The sequence below is a fragment of the Parus major genome, chromosome 2 (assembly GCF_001522545.3).
Source record: "Parus major isolate Abel chromosome 2, Parus_major1.1, whole genome shotgun sequence".
Taxonomy (NCBI): domain Eukaryota; kingdom Metazoa; phylum Chordata; class Aves; order Passeriformes; family Paridae; genus Parus; species Parus major.
The window spans coordinates 40,185,088-40,206,278 of NC_031769.1; the positions used below are offsets into that span (position 1 = coordinate 40,185,088).

Here is a 21,191-nt window from a genome sequence, read left to right on the forward strand (position 1 = left end):
GTGTCACCTGACTCTCTGAACAGACCAGTAGTCATTAAGAATGACCTTTCTTTCTATTAGTATGTTTTCATTCAACAGCTGAGTCTACAGCCATTATCTGGCTGAGTGGCATGAAAATTATGTGGTTCAGTTGTTCCTCAATAGATATATCTGACAAATACTTTCCTAAATCAGTGTTCCATCATCAGTGCCACTCCTTCAGGTGCCATTTTATCAGGAAGTGTGGCAATGAGAAGAAAGAACAAGATCCTCTCCTACTGAGACACGGGCAAACCAGTGGGTGAAAGGGTGCAAAAGAAAGTCTCTCAGCACAGCAGAGGGCTGCCATGGAGGCATCAGCCAGTGCTTGGTATAGTTCAGCCTGTGTTATACTCAATTCTGATTTTAACAGAATGAGCTAGACCTCTCTCACATGGAAGTCTGAGGCCAACCCTAATATTCTGCATTTGGTATTTTTGGAATTCCTGTTTGTCTGCTATGGGGGAAAGGTCAGACAATTTTCCAGTAAGTTATTATTGCTCATCAATTTTTATTCCTGATGAATGAGGATGCTTCATACCATAAATCTTTGACTGGTCCAGGCTAAGTGTTGCCACTCCTGGGCTTCCAGCCAGCATAATTTTGTAGGGAGAAATTATACAACTTGATGAGAAAGAAGTAAATAGTCCTGTGTTAGCAGCTATTTGAAATAGCAGCTGTTTAAGGCTATGCAGCAACGGGGGTTATTAGCAACATTACTGCGCCAACCGTAGGTGGTTACCATATGCACATATTGCCACACGCTGTGTCCTATTTGTCTAATGTGAAACTTTTCATCCACTGGTAAATGTGATGGGGATAATTATAGTGGTCACTGCTATAGTACTTGAACAGATTTTGGTCATCAGTCTCCATGCAGTATGGATATGGGACGTGGATAAGGAGGAGATGAGTGTTTAGCCTTTCATATTTTGTACTCTTCAGGGTCACAGTTGTGTCCCCTATTCTTAATACCAATACAGAGAAGTGAGCTTTTGCCATTTGTCTGCATGGACCCACACACAGGTCTGGGTGTGATGGGGCTGGAGGACAAGCTGAGGGTCAAATATCCATGAGAAAAGTAAATGAAAGCAGCACAAACATGTTTGCAGGTCTCACATGGACAGCAAATGAAAGAGATGCTGCAGGTTTTCATTCCTACACCTTCATTCTTATTTTATGTCAAAGAAACTAATACAAGACCAGTTGTTTATTTTCACTTTTCCTCCCAGACTCACCTACCTTGTTGCCATTTTATCCCCCAGTCACTATTGCAAGCTGCAGGATATAATGAACCCTGATCCAGCAACTCTAAGGACAACTAGATCTAAATACTCTTTAATTTAGAAAGCTTGGTTCTGTCCTTTCTCAAGAAATTATAATGGGTTTTTTCCCTTAGTCTGAGTAGTGTGATGAGAGATAAAATGTAAACACCTCAATTTAAAGGAAATGTATTATTTTAAAGAATATTAAAAAAAATCATAAAGTAATTTTTTCATCCCTCTAGGGCTTCTACATAATATGTAAGTTGTCTTCACTGGTGCAGGAATAGAAAAAGGGAGCAATAACAAATTTTATACATGTTGAAAAGAGAAAGGGAAACAAGACAGAATGTTTCCTCAAAGATGTATTGCAGCCAAAAAGTTTTCGTTTCTCTTTTGTTTGGAAATTTACACATTTCCTTTAGTAATTAATGCAACCTTATTAAACAATATAACATGCTGAGCTTGCATAAGGCATGAGGATATAAAACCAAGTTAAGTAAGGGATTATGATTTTCGAAGAGAATTTATTTTTTACGTCAAAATTAGTAGAGGTTTGGGTCTCCCTAAACTGAGTTCTCTGACATTTTAAACTTGCAGAAATAGCCATTTTATTTTTCTTTGTATTAAATCAATACTTCTTTCAAAAATATTCACATGTACTTGGACTCAGTCCCCTGAATTATCCTTTGCTTGGGAGAGACTACATATTTTATTAAAACTGCGGCATTTTGATAAAGCAAAACATTTGCCCTAGCATCTGCTTAAAAGAATAATGAGAGAAATATACAAATTTAATAAGGACACGAACCTTTTCTTTTGGCTGCATAAGGAATTTCATATCAGAAATTATTTTTGGCCTCTGGAAATTTGGACCACCTCCTCTTACCCCAGTTTGCAGCTGCTGGGCTAACCCAGCTCTTCCAGGAGTGCTGCCCATTCCCTTCTGCGTGCCCATCACCAGTGCGTTTACTCCGGCTGCTCACCTGCCTGCCTGGGCACCAGCCAAGCCCAAACGCTCTCCTGACCTGTCTGCGCAGCCATCTGGAAGGGGGCAGATGCCATTATTCAGAAGTACTTTGCTAGATGGCTTTAGGGGCACGAAAAGCTCCCAGCAGGAGCACAGACCATGCCACGTGGTTGGTAAAGCATCTGTCCTTGAAGAAAATGCTGCCTGTCTCTGACAACAAGCATAGAATACGTATGAAAAATGAAGAGGAATACAGTGCCTTGGGGTGGGATGGTGCCATGGTGTTTTTCCAGCTGCTCCCACAGGGACAGCAGCACCTTGAGCAATACAGCTTCTCTACCCTTTGCTTCTTACCCTGCACAAAGGACAGCTTCTTCCCATCTCTTGGTAGTCTTACATTGGAAAGCATTTCACAAAGGGAGGGATGAAAATCGATAAGGACGGCAAAAAGTCAAAGCAAATGCAGCATGTGGGAGGAGAGATTGTCAGTTCCATGTCTTTAAGTAAATGCTGGGGGGAAAAAAAAAGATCTTTCCTGCATGACCCTGACTGCTGTCTTGGAGCATAGGGTGGAGTGTTTAATTCTGTCTGCAGCCCTGCTCCCTCCCTGCCTTTCCTGTGGTACCTGTGGACATGTCTGCTAGTGGTGGCAGTGATGACAGCTGTTAACTGGACAATGTTTTGACACTGCCAAATCCTTCCGCACAGGTCACGGTCTGCCTGGTGGTAAATGGCAGTTGAAAAGCTCTGTGTAACACATTAACAAATTCTTTTGCTGTCCAGACCTCGGAAATATTTTAAAAGCCTTGTTTGAAAGCTCGAGCTTTTCTGCTTCACAGCCCATTGTTTCTTGCCTCATGGTAATGAATTAACTCTAAGTAGGAGTTACACCCCAGGGAAATGGTAGGCAGGGGTCATCCGGGGTGTGACCTTTGTAGGAAAGATGAGACTCCTTCCTGTGAAGCCCTCATGAAGTTGCTTTTGGAATATTTACCAACCAGCCATCTCACAGGCAACAGCGGGATTTGGGCCTGTCTTTTTATAGTGAGTAGTCAGTTGTAAAGGCATTGATCTCACTGGAGTTATTAATTGATACTGGTGCAACAAAAACACCATTTGCCCGAGATGTTATGGAAAGATGACAACCAACAGACTGAACAGATCTGTTTCTCAGTGATCTCTCAGGCTGGGGAGGTACCCAATCTGTCCATGCTGCTTTGGGCCATCTGAGCTTCCCTTGAGAATTTAGATTTCTATTTAAGTTGCATTTAGTTTTTATTCATACTGGTTTTGAATATGTTTCATGTATTTTTCTTTTATTTTTTTTTCTCTTTTCCTGCAGTAATAGTAAAAATCTGTTTTTCTTCCCTAACTATGTGCAGGCTGGCATGGCTTTGACTTACGATCCAACAGCTGCTATACAGAATGGGTAAGAAATGCATGTTTTCTTATGTCTTTTTTTTTTAATCATTTTGAATGTCATCTTATGTTTTATTTTCTGTAGTGAAACCTTTTTGAAAAGCAAATCCACTCAGTCATATTTTGTCTGAAGCATATAATGCTATATTGTCAAGTTCTTCTTTAGTTTTCCTTTTCTTTTTATGCCTTCTTCCTTGCAATATCCATTTGAATGGGAAGTTGTTTTTCCTAATAGTTTCCATCTCTATTTGGCAAATGTTAGTAGATGTCTTTTTAATCTCTCTCTGTCATGAAGTGGAAACCAGTAAAGTTTCCCTTTACTGACTTGGCTTTTGTTAAAATAATCATTGACGATTCCAACGTATTTTGAATAATAGAGCTGTTACTTCATCTGGGGTTCTTTCTGCAGGCTGGCTGCCTTCCATGGCATTGTCTGAATAAAAATGCCAGATAGGGAGAAAGCCTTAAATTAGTGTGTAAGCAGATGGGATTTAAGGGTAAAATTCTGAGCAACACTCTTCTTTATTTCTCAGCTACCATTTGCTGACACGAGGAATTGCAATTTTTTCTCTAATTGAGCAGTGAAATTACATCATCTTATTATTTACCTGCTTGATTACATTTCCAATTATTTCATAAACCAGAAAAAGATATCCTTGAAATTTAGCTCTCTTTTCAGCTAGGTTAACAAGAATTTGAAAAGAGGCAGGAAGTTCAGCCCTTTGACAGTCACTCTTTGATCAGAGAGATGTATGATATGATTATTGAATTCCATGCATGCTCCCACCTGTGTTCTCCAGCTGAAGGGGAGAATTTATTGATATAGATAAGAATGGGCTTATTTGTTAAATATATGTTAGGGCACTGCTAGTTGAAGCATTTAGGAAAAAAACCCTAACATTCCCAGTATTTTTAAAAAATCAATATTAATAGTCTATTTTGCTTAATTTTCCGTTACAAGCAGTAATTTTGTAGGACTTGTGATATTCCTGTGTTGTACTCCAGTGGAGAAAGAGGCCAAACTCAGAAGAATAGAGAGATTGTAATTGTGATTTCAGAATTCTCTGCTTCTGTTTCCCTGTTCTGACCTCCAAATGAGTCATTCTTCTCTATTGTCATACTTTTCAGCTGGTAAATGTTATATTCTATAAATAAAAACATCACTGATTCATAATCCACCAGTGTTTCATGTGGACAACTGGCTTTATTTTTCATATAAATTCCTGCATGTCACTTGTGTGAGTGTTTTGGAAACCATCATTTGAATGATCCATGGTGACTAATATGATTTTAATTCAAGAATAATTCTTCTGAAATTATGAAAGTTATCTCAGAATCAGACATTATTTATATCAAAGAATATCTGTGGTGTGCAGGCTGCTCAGGTGGTTTGGTCACTCAATTGCTTGAACATGCTGTCACTGATCATTGGGTAAAGAAATTGTACTCAGTGGAGAATTTCAGTTCTACAGTTTTTTAAATATTCTTTTGTTTTTAAGGCAAGAGATAAATTAAATCACAGTACCAGATAGCTCTCTAAGAGTGACAATTAATTACTACTTTGACATATGTCTTTTTTCTAAAGTGTCAAAATATTTTCAGTTTTATCAGGACTAAGCCACCATTCAAAATGCTGTTGTGGTGAGGTCTTGATTGTGTGCAGCATCATGAGGAGCACCGGGACCCTTTTTGTTCGACGGAATTTTTTTTATCTCTCCAGACATTCACACAGTAATCTCTACGTGCCCTGTAGTTTTAATTTTTTTCTGTTTTAAATAAGACTCTTTTACTTGCAAGCACAGTGAAAATCTAGCTCAGGAGTTTTATTTCAGTAGAGTCTGGGAGCACCTCGATGCTTGGCTTGTGGAATGTGTCAATGTGATCCATTGCCTGCTGACACAAGATACGTGCCACGGTGAGAGACTTAAAGGGGCATCTTCCTCATGGGCAGGGCAGTGTGGAAAACTGAGCACAAAGCTGAATCTGTGCCCACACCCACCCTGTGCTTAAAAGGGACCAGAATATTTTGACTGTAATGTGGGCCGAGCCACTAAGGTTTTCATGGAGCAATGTCACCCAAAGACCAGTGGAACAAAAGCCTTTTCCTCATAGCATTCAGCTGAGGCCACCATGGTGGAACTTAGTGAACTGAGTCTGGGGACAAGAAATGTAAAGATACCAAATCAAGGTGATGATTCAGAAGCGTTATGAACCACCAACAAAATTTAAAAAGAAAGATTAACTGCACATGCTGGCATTTTCTATAGCTCTTTGTAGGGTTGATAGATGCATTTGGATGCATCTAAATTGCTAAATCCACACAGCATTATGTGAATGATGGAGCCTGGTAGAGAAACATGTCTCTGCAGCAGGTGTCATGGGGTGGTATTTAAAAGTTGCAGCTCCTTAAGAGGTGTGGATTATATTTGGTTTTGAGTTGGGCTGTAACCAAACCTCAGGGAAGAATCTTGACTCTCGTTTCCAAATGAAAAGGTAGGTTCTTATTGTTCTCGATGTCGTACTATCACTTTTATTACCGCATAACTGCATATTTGCCTTGAAAATCTATAGCAGGAATAAAACAAAAGAGAGTGTGAAAGAGGCTTTCACTAAAAATGACTATGATTTTTTTCCCCACTAAGGAATAGATGATTTTCTTCTGAGTCTATTACATTGTAAAGCTTGATTCTCCATTTCATTATATTGTTTTTATGCCCATGTAGCTCTGTTTAAGCATCCAGTGGAGTTACATCAGCATAAAACTGGTATAATGGAGTGGAGAATCCAGCCTGTAGTGTACCATAGCATTGCAGTATGAGGTACTGAAGATTTGGTAAGCACACACTTCAGTAGATAAGATCTTTTCACTTGGCAACCACTCTGCCTTTTTTTTTGTTTGTTTGTTTTTTGTTTTATAACCAGCCTTTTCTGAATTGTGTTTACAAAGGTACTCAGGTTTTATTTTAGAGAGTAGTGTGCCTGTTGTGATATGCTATTGATTTTTCAATTTGTGGCATTAACATTGTTTTAGTAGTTTTATGCATTCATACAAGGAACATAGAGCTCTTTTACTTGCACTGTAAGGAAGATCATTTAAAGTGTTCCTGAGGCTGGAATCCTCCTGGACATTTGACTAAGATTTCCATGTACTGAATCAGTTTAGTATCTCATATCTGGGGGACAATTTGGTGCATTTGCTGGCCAATGGGCTCAGTATTCAGATAGGTCTTTTCCAACTCCAATATCTGACTGTGTGCCTTGTTGCAATAGAAAATTGCTGCCTTGATAATGTTTGGTAATACTCTTACATTATGTGAGCCCCAGGATACTATTTATGAATCTAACTTTTTCAGTACTGCCTGCAGGCACGAGGCATGAGCAAATGGTGTTTATTGCAGTGCAAATAGGATCTTGCTCTTGTGCAGATTCTGTCTGGAACCTTGCACATTCCCCAATAGAGTGGGAACCATATGGATTTTTTTTTCCCACTTTTTGGCAGGGAAACAGTGACCAGACACTGCAGATAATGCAGTCCCCAAATGCGAAGGGAGGGTTGGTGTAGTAGGGGAGTATGTGCTTTGTCTGTTAAGCAACAGAAACTGTTGTTAAAGTGCTGCCTCTGTGTGCCTGATGATGTACTGGAAATACGCTTCTTTTTAACATGGCTGAAAAATGTGTTCTTTTGAGCCCCTTATAAACCCCCTTCAGGAACTCCCAGGAGCATCTTTTTGCCTAATAGTGATGAGTTTCCCCTTTGCTTATGGAATCTATGCATGCTGAAAAAGTCTATTTTTAAATCAAGGGTGATGTCCATTTTGCCTTGCCCTTGCCACCTGCATGCACAACCTGCATGCTTGTGCTCGTAGCATTGCAATTGCAGCTGAGGAGCAGGGACACTGTCTTGCACCTGCAAAAAGCTGCACAGACCCATGTAAGGGTGCAAACTGCATTTGCAGAAAATGCAGCTGAGCCCTCTGGAGAGCTCTCCTTAGAGCTCACAAGTCAACCACATCACAAAGCCTCATAATACCTAGTGCACCATACTAGATACACTGTGCATTTTAATGCCAGGAAACTTGGAGGCACAATTTAATATATCTAAAACAAGTCAAAGTCAGAATAATTCATATCTCTTTCCACTCCTCTTTCTGATGTAGATATTCTGATGACTGAGTCCTGTGTTCCCTTGAATGAACTTACAACATTCATCTTCCACCTCATTTCACCTCCTAAAGAAAAAAAAAAGAAGGGAATGCCTAAGACTGAATATAGGAAGGTCCTCAGCTGCAAATCTTGTCATGCTGTAGGGTTTGTGCCAGAACAGGCCACTCTGTTTTTGTGGTTTTGTTCCCCTTGTCTCTTGCTAGATCCCAGCGTGCCACTTACGCCAGTGACATATGAGCATATTAGCCCATTTGTATATAAAGGGAATTTAGGGGGAGATCCCTCGGTGTCCTATGGGTGAGAGTGTGTTGAGCACTCTGTCAATGAGCTCTGCCCTGGCAGCAAATTACTCCAGCAGTGCAGTAGGTTGAGCATCCCATACCTGAGGGTGGCTCTGCTTGAGTCCATCCCCAGCAAGGACACTCTATCCTCACTGCACCACTGTACTTCACACGGGGCAGAGACATCCACATCCTTCATTATTAGATCCTTTTGGCTACCAGTGGCACTGTGGAAATAAGACAAGCCTTTGTCTCTTGATGTTAGAAATTTCTGACTGCAAAATGATTTCTTTGCAGCCTGTCACAGTGACTGAGATTGTTACACTTGATATTTTTATTATTATCATTATTATTATTAGAATTTAAATATATGACCTGGATTTTCTTGCATTGTCACTTGCAGCACCAGAGTTTGTTCCTTTCTCTTCCTTGGTGCCCTTGTGGATGAATTTTCCCAATACAGCTGAGTGTCCTGGTAGGATGTTTTATTTGATGCTTATTTGAGAGCATTCCAAACGGCGACAGATAAATGGTATTGGCAGGGCTGTTGGAAGGGCTGTATTTTCCACATTACCAGAGTATGTATTCTACAGGCTTGTGTACTATTCAGATAAATGCATCTCTAAGCTGAAACTGAAATGGCAAGCTGTCTGTCAAATTCTTGGCTTAGCACACATTTTCTGTAAATTTGTTAGTATTTGCTGGGATTTATTGGAGGGTTTATTCCAAAGAGTCAGCACTACTTCCAAATGGAAAGTCGTTTCTTCCCTGTACTTGTCTTTGTCCGAGCGGTTCATACATGGCTATGAGTATGAGCCCAGAATCAGTGCCAGGTTTATGAACAGAATGAGAAAAGAATGAACAAAAATGTGTGTTTTTCTCAAAGGAGTTTTGGTTTTCTATTATCTTTTACTTTAGGAGGTTTATATGTATTTCTGTACAGCACACATTTTACCCATGGACTAGATTCTGTCAGTCTGCTGTTGACTATTTTCATTTGCTGCACACAACATTTCGTAGCTGACCCACTTAGCAACAGCATAGCCCAGGTGATTTCTGGTTAACATTGATCTGGGAGAAGACCCCTGTAAAAGGAATTAGATAATATGCAACATGTTAGTGCCATAGATGAACCTGCCTAGTGGTGTAAAAATCCCTTCTCCCTCGATGTATTGTGAACTTCATATTTGTTGCAAGTATGGGGATACAAATGCCTCTAAATTCTCATAATAGGATATATATAAAATTGAGCAAAGGCACAATTTTAAAATAGTCTCAGTGCGAGCATTGTGAGGGCAGATAAATGGTCCTAAAATAGCATTATATTTCTATTAAACAAAAAATCACTCATATGCCACCTGCTGCTTTTGGCATTTTAAAATCTGATTTGGAATAGAAAGAACAAATGATTGCTTCTCTGTCTCCCTCTCCCCTCCTAACTTTGAATGTTTCCGCCCAGCGTTCAGAGAGAGCAGCCTGTTTTTCCAAGGCTATTGGTTGAAGTCAATGGTTATTTGAGCCTGCATCCAGAATGAGTGCATCCAGTCTGAACTAGACTGATTAGTACTAAATCTGTGGTGCCAGGGTGATCAGGAAATAGAGCACTTGTTTAAACACCAGTAATGATTTTTTTGTTGTTGTTGCATAGCTCTCATGGAAAACTACTGTTGATTGCCTCAAAGTAGGGGGGGAAAAAAATGTAAAAAGACAGGGAATGCAATCCACTCTGCAGAATCTTCTGTTATTTACTGCTGCATCCTATATGAGAAGGAGCTATATAAGGTTTTAAATAGTACAAAAGAACACTGCACATGAGTGTTTCTCTCTGAGTCCAAAATATAGGCATTTAGACAACTGTAAAACCACAAACATGGGTTTTTTTTAAGGAATTATGTTGTTCTGGCTTACAGTTAAAACTGCAAAAAGAGAAAATGCAAAAATCTTTACAAGCACACACATATTAAGTACTAACACAATCCAGCAGTAGTGATGATATTTTCCAAGTGATAACTTTATCAATAATCATTAACCCACAGGGAAGGAGAAAGAATATAGCATTTATTACTATCAAGCAAGAGATGGTGCAGCTTCTGTTCATAGCATGCAACAGTGGAAGTAAAACTAACTGAATCAGAGATTTTCAGTGCTGCCTGGGGCATTTAGCCTCATAATTCCTGATATATTTCACCAGAAGAAGGGGTTTTGCTCTCTGTCTAGATGAATATGAAAATTTCAGCCAGAGTTTTTGTAGCCACCCCATAATAAAATAATTCAGGCATGTATGTAGAATGTGTTATTCTCAGCACTGAAGCACTAGGATATGAAAAGAAAACAGTACCCAGTGTAAAAATGAAATCAGTAATGTCGTCTTCGATATCGTGTAAGAAATTTCCTTTCACTAGCTAGCACCCAGGAAAATCAGCTGTCCTTGCATTTCAGATAATTGCTTTTTGTATTGTGAATTTCTATATTTGTGCTAGTTGAAGTGAAAAAAAATATGCGTTGTGTAAATATTCTTCCTCCTTTCCATTTTCGAGATCTTCTCAATGGAGCCATCTCATCTTTTTTTATTGTGGTTTTGGAAATAGATGGACATAATTACCCGGGTGGACTCTTTTTGTCTTTGCCCAGGAGGCAGTGAATTATTTAGTCAGAGCTGAAGTAGTCAAAAGGTTCAAAAAAAATCTTGCTTTTGTTCTTTGTTTGCAGATTTTATTCCTCACCGTACAGTATTCCAACAAACCGCATGATTCCACAGACATCAATCACGCCATTCATTGCTGCTTCCCCTGTCTCTACATATCAGGTACGTCAGATGTGCACTTGTCTACTGTGTTTCCCAGTTAATTATGTTTTGGATGTGGATGAAGGCAGAGTGTATACCACAGAAAATTGTGTGAGTGCTTGCACTCTTGAGTCACACTGAAAACAAAGGGCTCTCTAGTAATATTCAGGTATCATTGGGTAGAGTCTTAAGTGTTTCCTGCATTCTTTACAGCAGTAATGAAAGCCACTGTAATTCTTAATTTCAATCAGCTTCTCTGATAAACAACATTTTGCTTAATTTCCAATTGACAACACCAGAAGCTTATCATTCATATTGAACTGCTTCCTCATTTTGGCTTCCCTTCATTAGCCAAAATTTTTTAAGCGTTTTTTTTTTAAATAATTTATGATGACTGCATTATACTTCGATCTTTTGACCCCAGCTGTAATTTTTCCAGTAACTGCACCCTTTCAAAGTACTCGGTTTTATCCAATAATCCCTGACAAAGCAAATTACTTGAGGATAAGTATCCTCAAATCATTCTTTAGTCTGCTACATGGCATGTCATTCAGAATTTCTCTTTTCAGCATATCCCTCTCAAATCTCCACTGGGAAATTATTGTCTTGTTTTGGCTTTCTGAGATGGAAGTCAAAACCAGATTGTATATTTTTATTATTAGCCATTGTCTGGGACCTTACCACTTCACAGAAGCTGGTCAGTGACTATACATTTTGCAGCTTTAGTTATTTCTCTCCTGTGCCATCAGTGCTTTTCCAACCCTGAGTCTTACCTGAAATACGCTACCCAAATTTTCAAAGCTGCATGGTGGGTTGTTTTCAATGTTAGGGTGTTTTTGTTGGGGCTGGGGTGTTGCAGATGGTATGGTACTGCTTACAGGTAATTCTGGGGACTTACTCTATTTTAAACTTGATCCTCAAAGATAAATGATTCTTGTAATTCTCTTTGACTTTTGTTTTTATTTTATTTTAGATGGCTATGTAGCACTTGCCAAACAAAAGTTGTTTTGATGAGGTAAATTCAGTAAATTTCAGTAATGGCAGCACCAAAGAAGAGTCAATGCCAGAGACACACAAGTGCAGCTCACACACAATTTTCTCGGTAGCAAAGCTGGCTTAAGAGCCATACTACTTCCCATTCAGGCCACTGAGTTCAGGCCACCCACCCACTTACTTTCATCACTGCTCCACAGCTCACAGTTGCTCCCCCTTTTCCCATTCTGGTTCGAACCATTGCATCAGTTTGTGGTTTCATGCGTTTGCACCAAAACCATTCATTTTTTTAGTGTTTTTAAAACAGTATCATTTTCCCTAGATAGCTTGCAGTGTAAGCCCAAAGACATTTTCCCTGGCACGGTGACAGAACTGCAGTGGTGCAAGAGTGGGAGCAATGAGCAGCAGCAATCTGTGGCAGCTCTAGTGTGTTTTAGCTCATTCACAGGGATTCATAGCAGAAGGTGTTGTAGTAGAGGTGTGTTCACATGTAGGTGTGCTGGCTTTGGTTCTAAAGATGTTTTGCTGAACTTGCTTTTCAACAAAAAATAGACTTTGATAAACATATACAAATGTTGGAGCACACTGTTATACAATTAATTCCCAACACTTCATGAACAAAAGCACAGGGCATCTGGAGAAGTGGGACCTTGTAGCTTTCTCCTTGTTATTCCTGGTTGTGCTCAGTCTGAGGTGCTACACACCCATCTCTGTGACAGCAAGTGAAATGTCCTCTGATGGAAGTGTCCTCTGATGGCACTAGCACAGCTACATTTTTGTGTACTTGTGTGTTGTGGTGCCCAGACTGATGCAAAAGGAAACTAAAATACACAATTCTTGGGGCTGACCCCAAGTTATGATAGCATGTGGACCATTCACACATAGCAAGAAAGGGAGTTACAGATCAGAGATGCCACCACAAATGATGCAAACACTCTATATAATGTGTTTAATTCTTAGTAAAATTTTCATAGCCTTGAAATATGTTCCATGGCAGTCATAAGGCAGAACAACAAAGCAAGTATTTGGTGATGCATATGGAGTTCTGGTGGGAATAGACCCCAGGATGCTCAAAGTAAGAATGATCCTGGAGGGATAGACTTCTTAAGCCAGCTTTGCTGTGAAAGCTTTCAATTAGAATTAATTTTCAAAATCTCTGAATTAGATCTGCAGTTCTTACTGGAAACAGAACAAGTCATTCTGGGATCTCTGAAAATGTTATACCTTTAAAAGTTCGTACAGATACTCTTGAAAATAAACTTTGGGCATTTTATGTCTCCTGCACTGTCGGTTGGATGACATGTTCATGATTATATTGATGGATGAAAGCAAACAATGCAAATGAAAAAACAGAACAACGTGGAATATTGAAGACTTCTTTATGAGATAAAATGTTGTGATTTATAGGAGGGGTGCAATCACTCAGATTTCTGACTTTGGTGGAAAACATTATCAAATGAAATTTGAAAGCTTTTTCCTTTGTCAATAACTTTACAAAGCATAAATTAATTTTGTGTTGAGCTATAGGACTTAAGTCTTTTGTCAAAATTAGCACCTTAGTTGTAATAGAGAGAATAATTTCAAGTAAATCTTTAAGTTTTAAACTTTTCTATGCTAATTAAAAGTATTTGATGTGCAGGTCCAGAGTACTTCATGGATGCCTCATCCGCCATATGTTATGCAACCAACAGTAAGTGGATACTTGGTTATATCTGGCTAAAAGTGCTTCCATTGTAGCCTTGCTCTGCTTGTCCAGCCACATTCAAGTCCTGGGTCATGTAAGAGCAGCCAGCTGCTCCCTGTGACAAGAGTCCTCTGCTGTTAAGTTTCTGTTTCCTTAATGAGCACCATTTGATTTAGACAAAAGGGGAGGATGGGTGATGTGTTATCTAATTGCTGGATTGTAAGACAGTAACAAGTTCTGAAGTGTTGCTTCTGAAGCTCTGCCTCAGGGACTGCAAGATAACTGAATTCCTGCCTACTTTGAATTGCCAGGATCAACACATGACCATTCCCTTATATGTTTATCCATCAAAAACATCCTGTGCAGTTTTATATCAAGGAATCTCAGTGCCTCAGTAATGCATTTCAGCATAGTGGAAAAGGGTGAAGCACAACTGTCTTGGAGAGTCTCTACCAAATCTGAATCTGCTTTATGATTTAACCAGTCAGCTCTTTTTTTTTTTTTTTCCCTGACTCATCTTTATCAATTTATAACTACTTAAAGCTGCATTATGTTTTAAACAACATTCATTAGATTTTTTTGTCTAACACTCAGAAGAGTTTTGATGCACTTTGCCTGAGTATTAAGAGTATACCAGGAGAAAACACCGTACTGAATTCTACTACAGACAGGTCATTTTAGTTACATTTCTACCTTTGGTGAGTTTTTCAGGTATACATCCACTTGACAGTGTCATTAATCAAAATTTAAATATATGTTCCACATAATCATCAATACATTGATTTATACAAGAAGAGTAAAATTAGAATGAAAGTCAATGGCTTAGGATTCTTTGTTATTCATATTTTTGTTTAAATATTTTGGCTTCACATTAGTATAACTTCTGGTGAGAGTTAGCTCTACAGCAACATAAGTATAATTACATTACAGTATAAGTCTGCCATCCCTGTTTGCAGCCCCCTTTCCATACCCCTCAGCTCTTTGGAGGAAAGTTCTTCAGTTCTCTCACAAGGCAGGGACCATAGTGTGGTGCACTGGGCACCCAGTTCCTACTGCTGCTCATTTCTGCAGTCCCTGGGGGCACTTTCCATCTCAGTGGAGTAAAGCTGTTGCTCTATTCCTTGTATGGAGATGAAATTTATTAAACAAGTTCACAGTTAACATCAGTCCTGTATTCTAATATTTGGATTTAATAGCAGACCACAAGAAGTCTTAGATGTATGTATATGATGAGTTATGAGACTTGTGGAAGCCAAAGAATCTCCAATCCTTGCAGAAAGACTCCCATTCTAAAAGAAAAACCTAAGCACTTCACCAATTCCAGATTTTGTGTGTATGTGTGTTTGAGTTTTATTTGACAATATTGAGCAAAGCATTTTTCTGCACTACTAGGAGAGGTATTATGATGAGGTAATTGAATGTATTTACCCCTTAGTAAGGACATGAAGAGAAAACTGTCTTATATAGTGAGTGGCACCCTCAAAATGCTGAGTTAAATTGGTGTTCATTGTCAACCAGAGAGTCAAAAAAGGCAGTGTGACTCTAGCTGGAAAAGCAGAGGGACAGCAGATAAGTGGTGTAGCATTTCTGTTCTGGTCTCATTGCTGTTGTGGGTTACCTCCTTGTGTTTTCTGTAGCAATCCTGGTCTCTTCACTGAAAGATTTTTCCCCTATGTTTCCAAAGATTATGTTCTTAAGTAAGAGGACATGAGGCATTTAGTAACTAAGAAGCATTACTATGTAAAGGGAGAACTACCATTCCCCAGTTTTCATTCAGAGACAAATTCTTTATTAGAAATGTCTGAAAACTTGTCAGAGCATTACCACACAGAGAATACTGGAGACTTCAGAATTAATGGTCTGTTTGGAATGGAAATGAAGTATCTGTGTTCATTTTAAGTTTCTGTACTTTCATGCCTGACTATAGACTCTATTCTAGGCACCTCCATAGCTAAAAAAAAAAAAAAAAAAAAAAGACAAGATTACAAGAAAGTTTGCAGAATTAAGGATGTGAGTTTTGGTAATCCTATGAGCTGATTAAACTGGGAACTTTCTAATTTGGTTAGCTTTTTATTTCTTCTTGTAAGCTAGTTTTCCATGTTATTATCTAAATTGCCACCACTTTGCTTCATAATATTTTATGAGCTGATTGATTGTGGCATGTGATGTCCCCCTGGACACCACTGCAGATAAATATTACATTTCCCTTGCCCCAGGAAGGAGAACATTTTGTTAAGCCTCTATTATTCTTTGTCAGTAGAGATGAACTCATACAGAAAGCACAGTTTGAATTGCTCAAACAGTGGTGGTTAATTCTTTGTTTTGATTATAAGTATCCACTAAATCATGTTACTGGATGATTAGCTTTTCATTTCTGACAGAAAGTCCTACTTGATATTTATGTATAATTTAACATCACATAGTATCCCTCATGACAAAAAGGCAGAACCGTGCTGTAGAGGTTTCTCACTCAGTGTGTTGTGCACAGACAGGGCAGAATTTTCCCAGCTTGGCAGGCTTGCTGACAGGAGGGAAGAGCTGTGCTGCACAGTGCTACCATCCTGTGTCTGCCTGTCCCTCCTCTGCCTGCCCATCTCATCTCCCTTCCCACCTGCCTTCCTGTGCAGCAAATACAAAGCTCTTTCTTCAATGATATTCCCTGCAGTAGGTTGGCCTGCCAGACATTTTTCTCTTTTATTTCCCTTTGTATATCGATTTCAGCCACATTTTCCCGATGTGTGCATGTGTGCATTCTGCATCCATTTACTTGGTGGATTAAAAAGCTCACTATAGCAAAAGATTGTATCTCCAATTTCTTCTATAGCTTTGTAACTACAACCAGGTAAACTTCTAACCCTAACAAACAAAAATGACATATATATTAACTGGAAAATATTTGTGTATACTGGTTTCCCTTCTCAGCCTTGTTTGCCTTCTTGCTTCTGTGGTACACTTAAAAACAGAAAACAACCAAAATTTCTAAGAAAATAATGGTCAGAAAATTTTTGTCCTAAAATGAGAAAGTCAGATGAACAGTCAAGGACTCTGCAGGTATAGAACTGATACTGTAGGGTGTTGCTAATAAACAACTGCAGACACAATTTTTAAAGGGGTTTTGTTTTTGGTTATCAGTGATTTTTGCTGGTCTTACTCCAAGAGCCATGGAAAAAATATATCATACAGGTTGAGGTAGCGTTGCTATTTCTGAATAAATAGTATTGAAAATAAACTTCTGCTGGCATAGTAGGGTCATACATGAAAACTTCTCACATCTTAATGCTTACAGAACTTTCAGGGTTTTGGGAATTGTTGAATCATGTGGACATGATGAAAAATCTACCTGCAGGTTTATGTGTGACTCAGACACTTTTGAAAAGTGCAGCCTTTGTGAATTAAACCTTCACCACTTTTCATAATATTGATTTCACTGTGTCAAAGTAAGAATACCTAAAATTTGGCAATTTCATTGCTTTGCCATGTGTCCTGGTCACTCTCCACAGTTTTAATGGAAGATGAGCTCCAAAAGAGTTATAGCAGTGTGAGCTTGGATTAAAATTGGCAAAACATTTAATGCACTGCTGGTAGCCCAGGCTCAGTTTAGCTAACTATATCTTCCAAAGTACAGTGCTTACTCTTCCGTGTTTGAAACAAGTCTTGTATTTCATTACTGCCTCAGGATAAGGATAGATGGATAGTGATGACAGAATCAAAACATAAATGGGATAAGAATTATTCTGGAGACTTATAACATTTGCCATATTACTGTGTTTTTCCTGTAGTCCCTGAAGGCTGTTTGACAGTTATGGGGCTACTTTAAAAATCATGTTTACATGTCAATTCACTTGTAGACCAATCTCATTTTTACTGATAAGGGCACTTGTTCAAAACAATTTGATTCAAATCTTTATTACAGAAAATGCATGTCCTCTTCCTCCTTAAAGTCAATTTTTTTCAGTGAACCAACAGAAATGCACTACCCTAATACTCAATGTACATACTGGTTTTACACTTACCCTCTTTTATTTGCAAGTAAAACTGTGTGATCGTAAGTAATCACTGGGTATGCACAGATAGATGTTCTTGTCAGTCTGGAATAGTTTCTACATAATAGCTGGAGAAGAAGTATGCCAGTGGCAGTAGGAAGGGTGGAAGCAGAGCAGCATATGGAAAAATCTACCATTGGATATGATAAAGTATGTTGGGTAGAAATTCTGTTCTGGAAGTTTCTCAAGCCCTTTCAGTTCTTCTAGAAAGGTCAATGTCTTAACAAACACACTTATTATATTTTTCTGTCGTCCTTCCTGTGGCCCATGGCTGAATGTAATCCGTCTGTCTTTAAACACATCAACAAAAACATGTCTTATTTCATAAGCAGCGTAAAACTTCTAGTTTGGTAAGAAACAAGGCTAAGGAGTCCAGATTCTTGCCTCTTGATTGTTGTGCATGAATGTAGTAGCATAAAAGGTACAAATTGTTCAACTGAAATGGATCAGTTTTCATTTTCTCACTAGCAGCTCTGCTGTTTTGGATAATACCCAAAATACCACAGCAGTTTCAGTGTTTTGATTCCTACACTCTGGAACAAAAAAGTTCCTTGTGCTCCAATCCGCGTCCCTCTCCCAAGATGGCTTTCTCTACCTCACATTTATTGCTCTACCTTTTTAGTAAACAGAGCCAGGAGTCTATCTTGAGTTTGCCTGTTTGAGTGTAAGAAAACAAAGTATGTCCTCTGCAGACAGTTGACTCCTGCGTCCAAGATGAAATGTGAGAATTCAGCTAGCTGGTATGAAAAGTAAACAGGAAATAATCCTTAGAAATTGGAATCTCCAGCAAGTCTTTCAACTTCTAGCTGTGTGTTTTTAAGAGATCCTTTGAACGTGAACTTACTTGAACTCTTAAGGCTAAAGTGTTTAGAGGTTGAAATAACTATCCAAATACCAATGACAAAGTTCTGCTGAGCAATTTTAATTCCAGTGTTTCCCGAGGCAGAAAATCGAGGACTGAAAATTCTATAACTCTGATAATCAAGACAGTAATTGGTAATGTTCCTTTGGGGCAGGCAGGCTCACATGAGGTCACCTCTGCCTCCCTCTCACCCAGCACCCACTGTACACAGATGTCTCAGTGCTACCTAAACAGGTTTTACAGATGTGGGTGAACATCTGCTTGCTGACCTCCTTTATTGCCAGGTGTTGTTGTGCTAGGGAGAGTACCCAGGACAGAAAAACAGTGCCCCAGTTCAACTAACTTAGACCTCTAAAAGAAAACAGGTGTAAGCAATTCACCCAAGTTACGTCTCACTACTAAAGTGTCGCGGTTTTTAAGTCTGATTATACAATGCTTCTGGAATCATATCAAAGTATTGCTCCAGTCCTTTGTTCTGCTGTCGTAGAAATTAATATGAATGCCAGAAAAAGATATATTTAAGTTGGATTGCCAACATTTTTTGACACTATGTTAGAGCCCCCTAGTGAAACTGAGCATTTTTTGTGATGGCAGCAAGACACACCACATATGGATTCACTTAGAAAACATGGACAGGAGAACCACAAATGTTTCCAGTAGACAAGCCCTTGCATTTGAGGAACTTGTGATGTGCTGTTTTATCCTAAAAAGACTTCAGAGCTCTAGTAAAATTTTCTTTCCTTTCAAATATTCTACAGATAGCATGAACACTAAATGGATAAACCATCAGTTTGTTTAAAGGCATTTACATTAGTGGAAAAAAACCATAACGTCTATGTTTCATATAAATCTATAAACATAAATGAAAAAGATATTTGGAAGAGAAGGCATCTGACATTAAATTTGAAAGGTTCCCCAGAGTTTTTTGAAGCCAGGAAATTCTGGTTGAGGTTATGGAATATTGATTTCTTTTTAACAGAAAAGATGCAACCTTACCCATCAACCTTCATTGTCAAGAAAAACCTTAATACAACAGCTGTTTAAAAGCAGTTTTATCAAAGGGGACTACTTTTTTTTAAAGATAGTTATTAATCAATATACATTAGAGTACATTCTGTGGAAGAATGCAGTGCGTTTTTAAAAAAATCAATCTCTAATTTTGTACATGTAAGCCTGCATTCTGCTTTCACTTTTCCCACCTTGTGTACATCACCTAAGAATATCATAACTTAATTTATTTCATATTAATATATGTAACATCTCTGTTTTCATGGAGATTTACATTTTCATCAAGTTTTAGATTTACACAAAGTCAATATCCTGAATGTAAATCTGTAAGATTCATATGTTGTGTTTGCCATTTTGAGCAAAAATTCCTCATTTGGTGAGCACTGGTCAAGTTAGTTATTTACCAGGTGGTTGATTAGTTAGTAGGCAGACTCTGATAGGACCAGGAGAGAATGGTGGACTGTGCAAATATATGCTGTGAATGATAGGCCAAGAGTTAGATTAATCCATTTGCAGAAAGTGGCAGGCTCAGCAGAGTGCTGAATTTAGCTCACCATCAGGTATTTTGCCCTGTGTGATGCATTCTGGTTATGTATGCTATGAACAGGCTCAGGCACATGACATGTGTGTTTCAGTCCTCTCAAATTCACCCTCCATCATGAACCTTTCTCCTATTTTGTGCCTGGCATTGTCTGCTGTCTTAGAGTTGATGCCGATGTTACCCACCTTCCGCAGAGAGCGCTCTGTTCTTCTGGCTTACAACAAATCAGACGATGTGCATGTCGTAAACAGGGCCCCAGCCTGCTCATAACAAAGGTGGCCATGTGGTGCAATTGCCAAACTTGCAAGTTCTGTGATGGTGGAAGAGAAAGGCAACAATTTTCATCTGCCACAGACAGCAAAGAGCTTTGAATGTGCTCTGTGGTCTGGGAGCACAGAGGTTTCTTGCTAGTTGGTGACAAGGCTGGGAATGATCTCTGGGTGCCTTTCCCATGACGGAGATGTGGTTCTCATTTCCATAGCACAGTTAAGAATACAAGATGTTAGCAGAAGACAGTTCAGCAGCAGAAGGGGACCTGGATCTCCTTTCTGCCTCCCAAACTCCATCCCTACACTGTGGGAAATCAGCATTTCCATTTACAGAAGAAGCATTGGGCAGCTTTGGAGAAGGAAACAGGTTCTGAAGTTCTTGAGGAAAGCCTGCGATTTACAACTAGAGTAATGCCAGGGCAGCACTGTAACTGTGATAACTCCAAAACATGATTAAAAAAGACTGGCACAACCTGTCAAAGCTGTAAAGGTGAATTCTTGTTAGTGAAGGATCAAGTCACGTTTTAGGCTATTGACAAGATGTCATTTTATAAACAATTGAGTAGGAAGAAAATTATGTATGAATCAAAGTGTAATCTTCAAGGTTAATTAATTTACTATTTTCTAAAATACAGTATTCATTTGGGTTTTGTCCCAGAGGCTTCAATAGGTTTTGAAAGAAAATTCCAAATGGAAATAATGCATATTTGTTCAGCTACAAATGTATTTTATAGCTATATTTATCCTTGCTGCAGCTCCTCTTTGACCTGAGCCTGCCTTCCCTCACACTGGCTTCAAAGAATACATGTAGGCTTAGAGCACTTAGTGACAGATACTTTTTCATCTGCCACTGATCAGCTTTTTTGACCTTGGAGAAAATATCTTTCTCTCA

At 38.8% G+C, this 21,191-nt stretch overlaps 1 protein-coding gene across 3 annotated transcripts in view; it reads left to right on the top strand.

The window, feature by feature from the left end:
- The window catches only part of RBMS3 (RNA binding motif single stranded interacting protein 3), a 446,028-nt gene that overhangs the window by 362,050 nt on the left and 62,787 nt on the right, over nt 1-21,191 (top strand). For all 3 annotated transcript variants that reach the window (XR_004495821.1, XM_019005566.2, XM_015617215.2), the window contains exons 8-10: nt 3,633-3,679; nt 10,824-10,920; nt 13,532-13,582. Coding sequence is in view for 2 of the 3 variants with exons in the window: in XM_019005566.2 (XP_018861111.1) it covers nt 3,633-3,679; nt 10,824-10,920; nt 13,532-13,582 (195 nt within the window). In the remaining variant the exon portion in view is untranslated. The remainder of the gene's footprint in view (nt 1-3,632; nt 3,680-10,823; nt 10,921-13,531; nt 13,583-21,191) is intronic.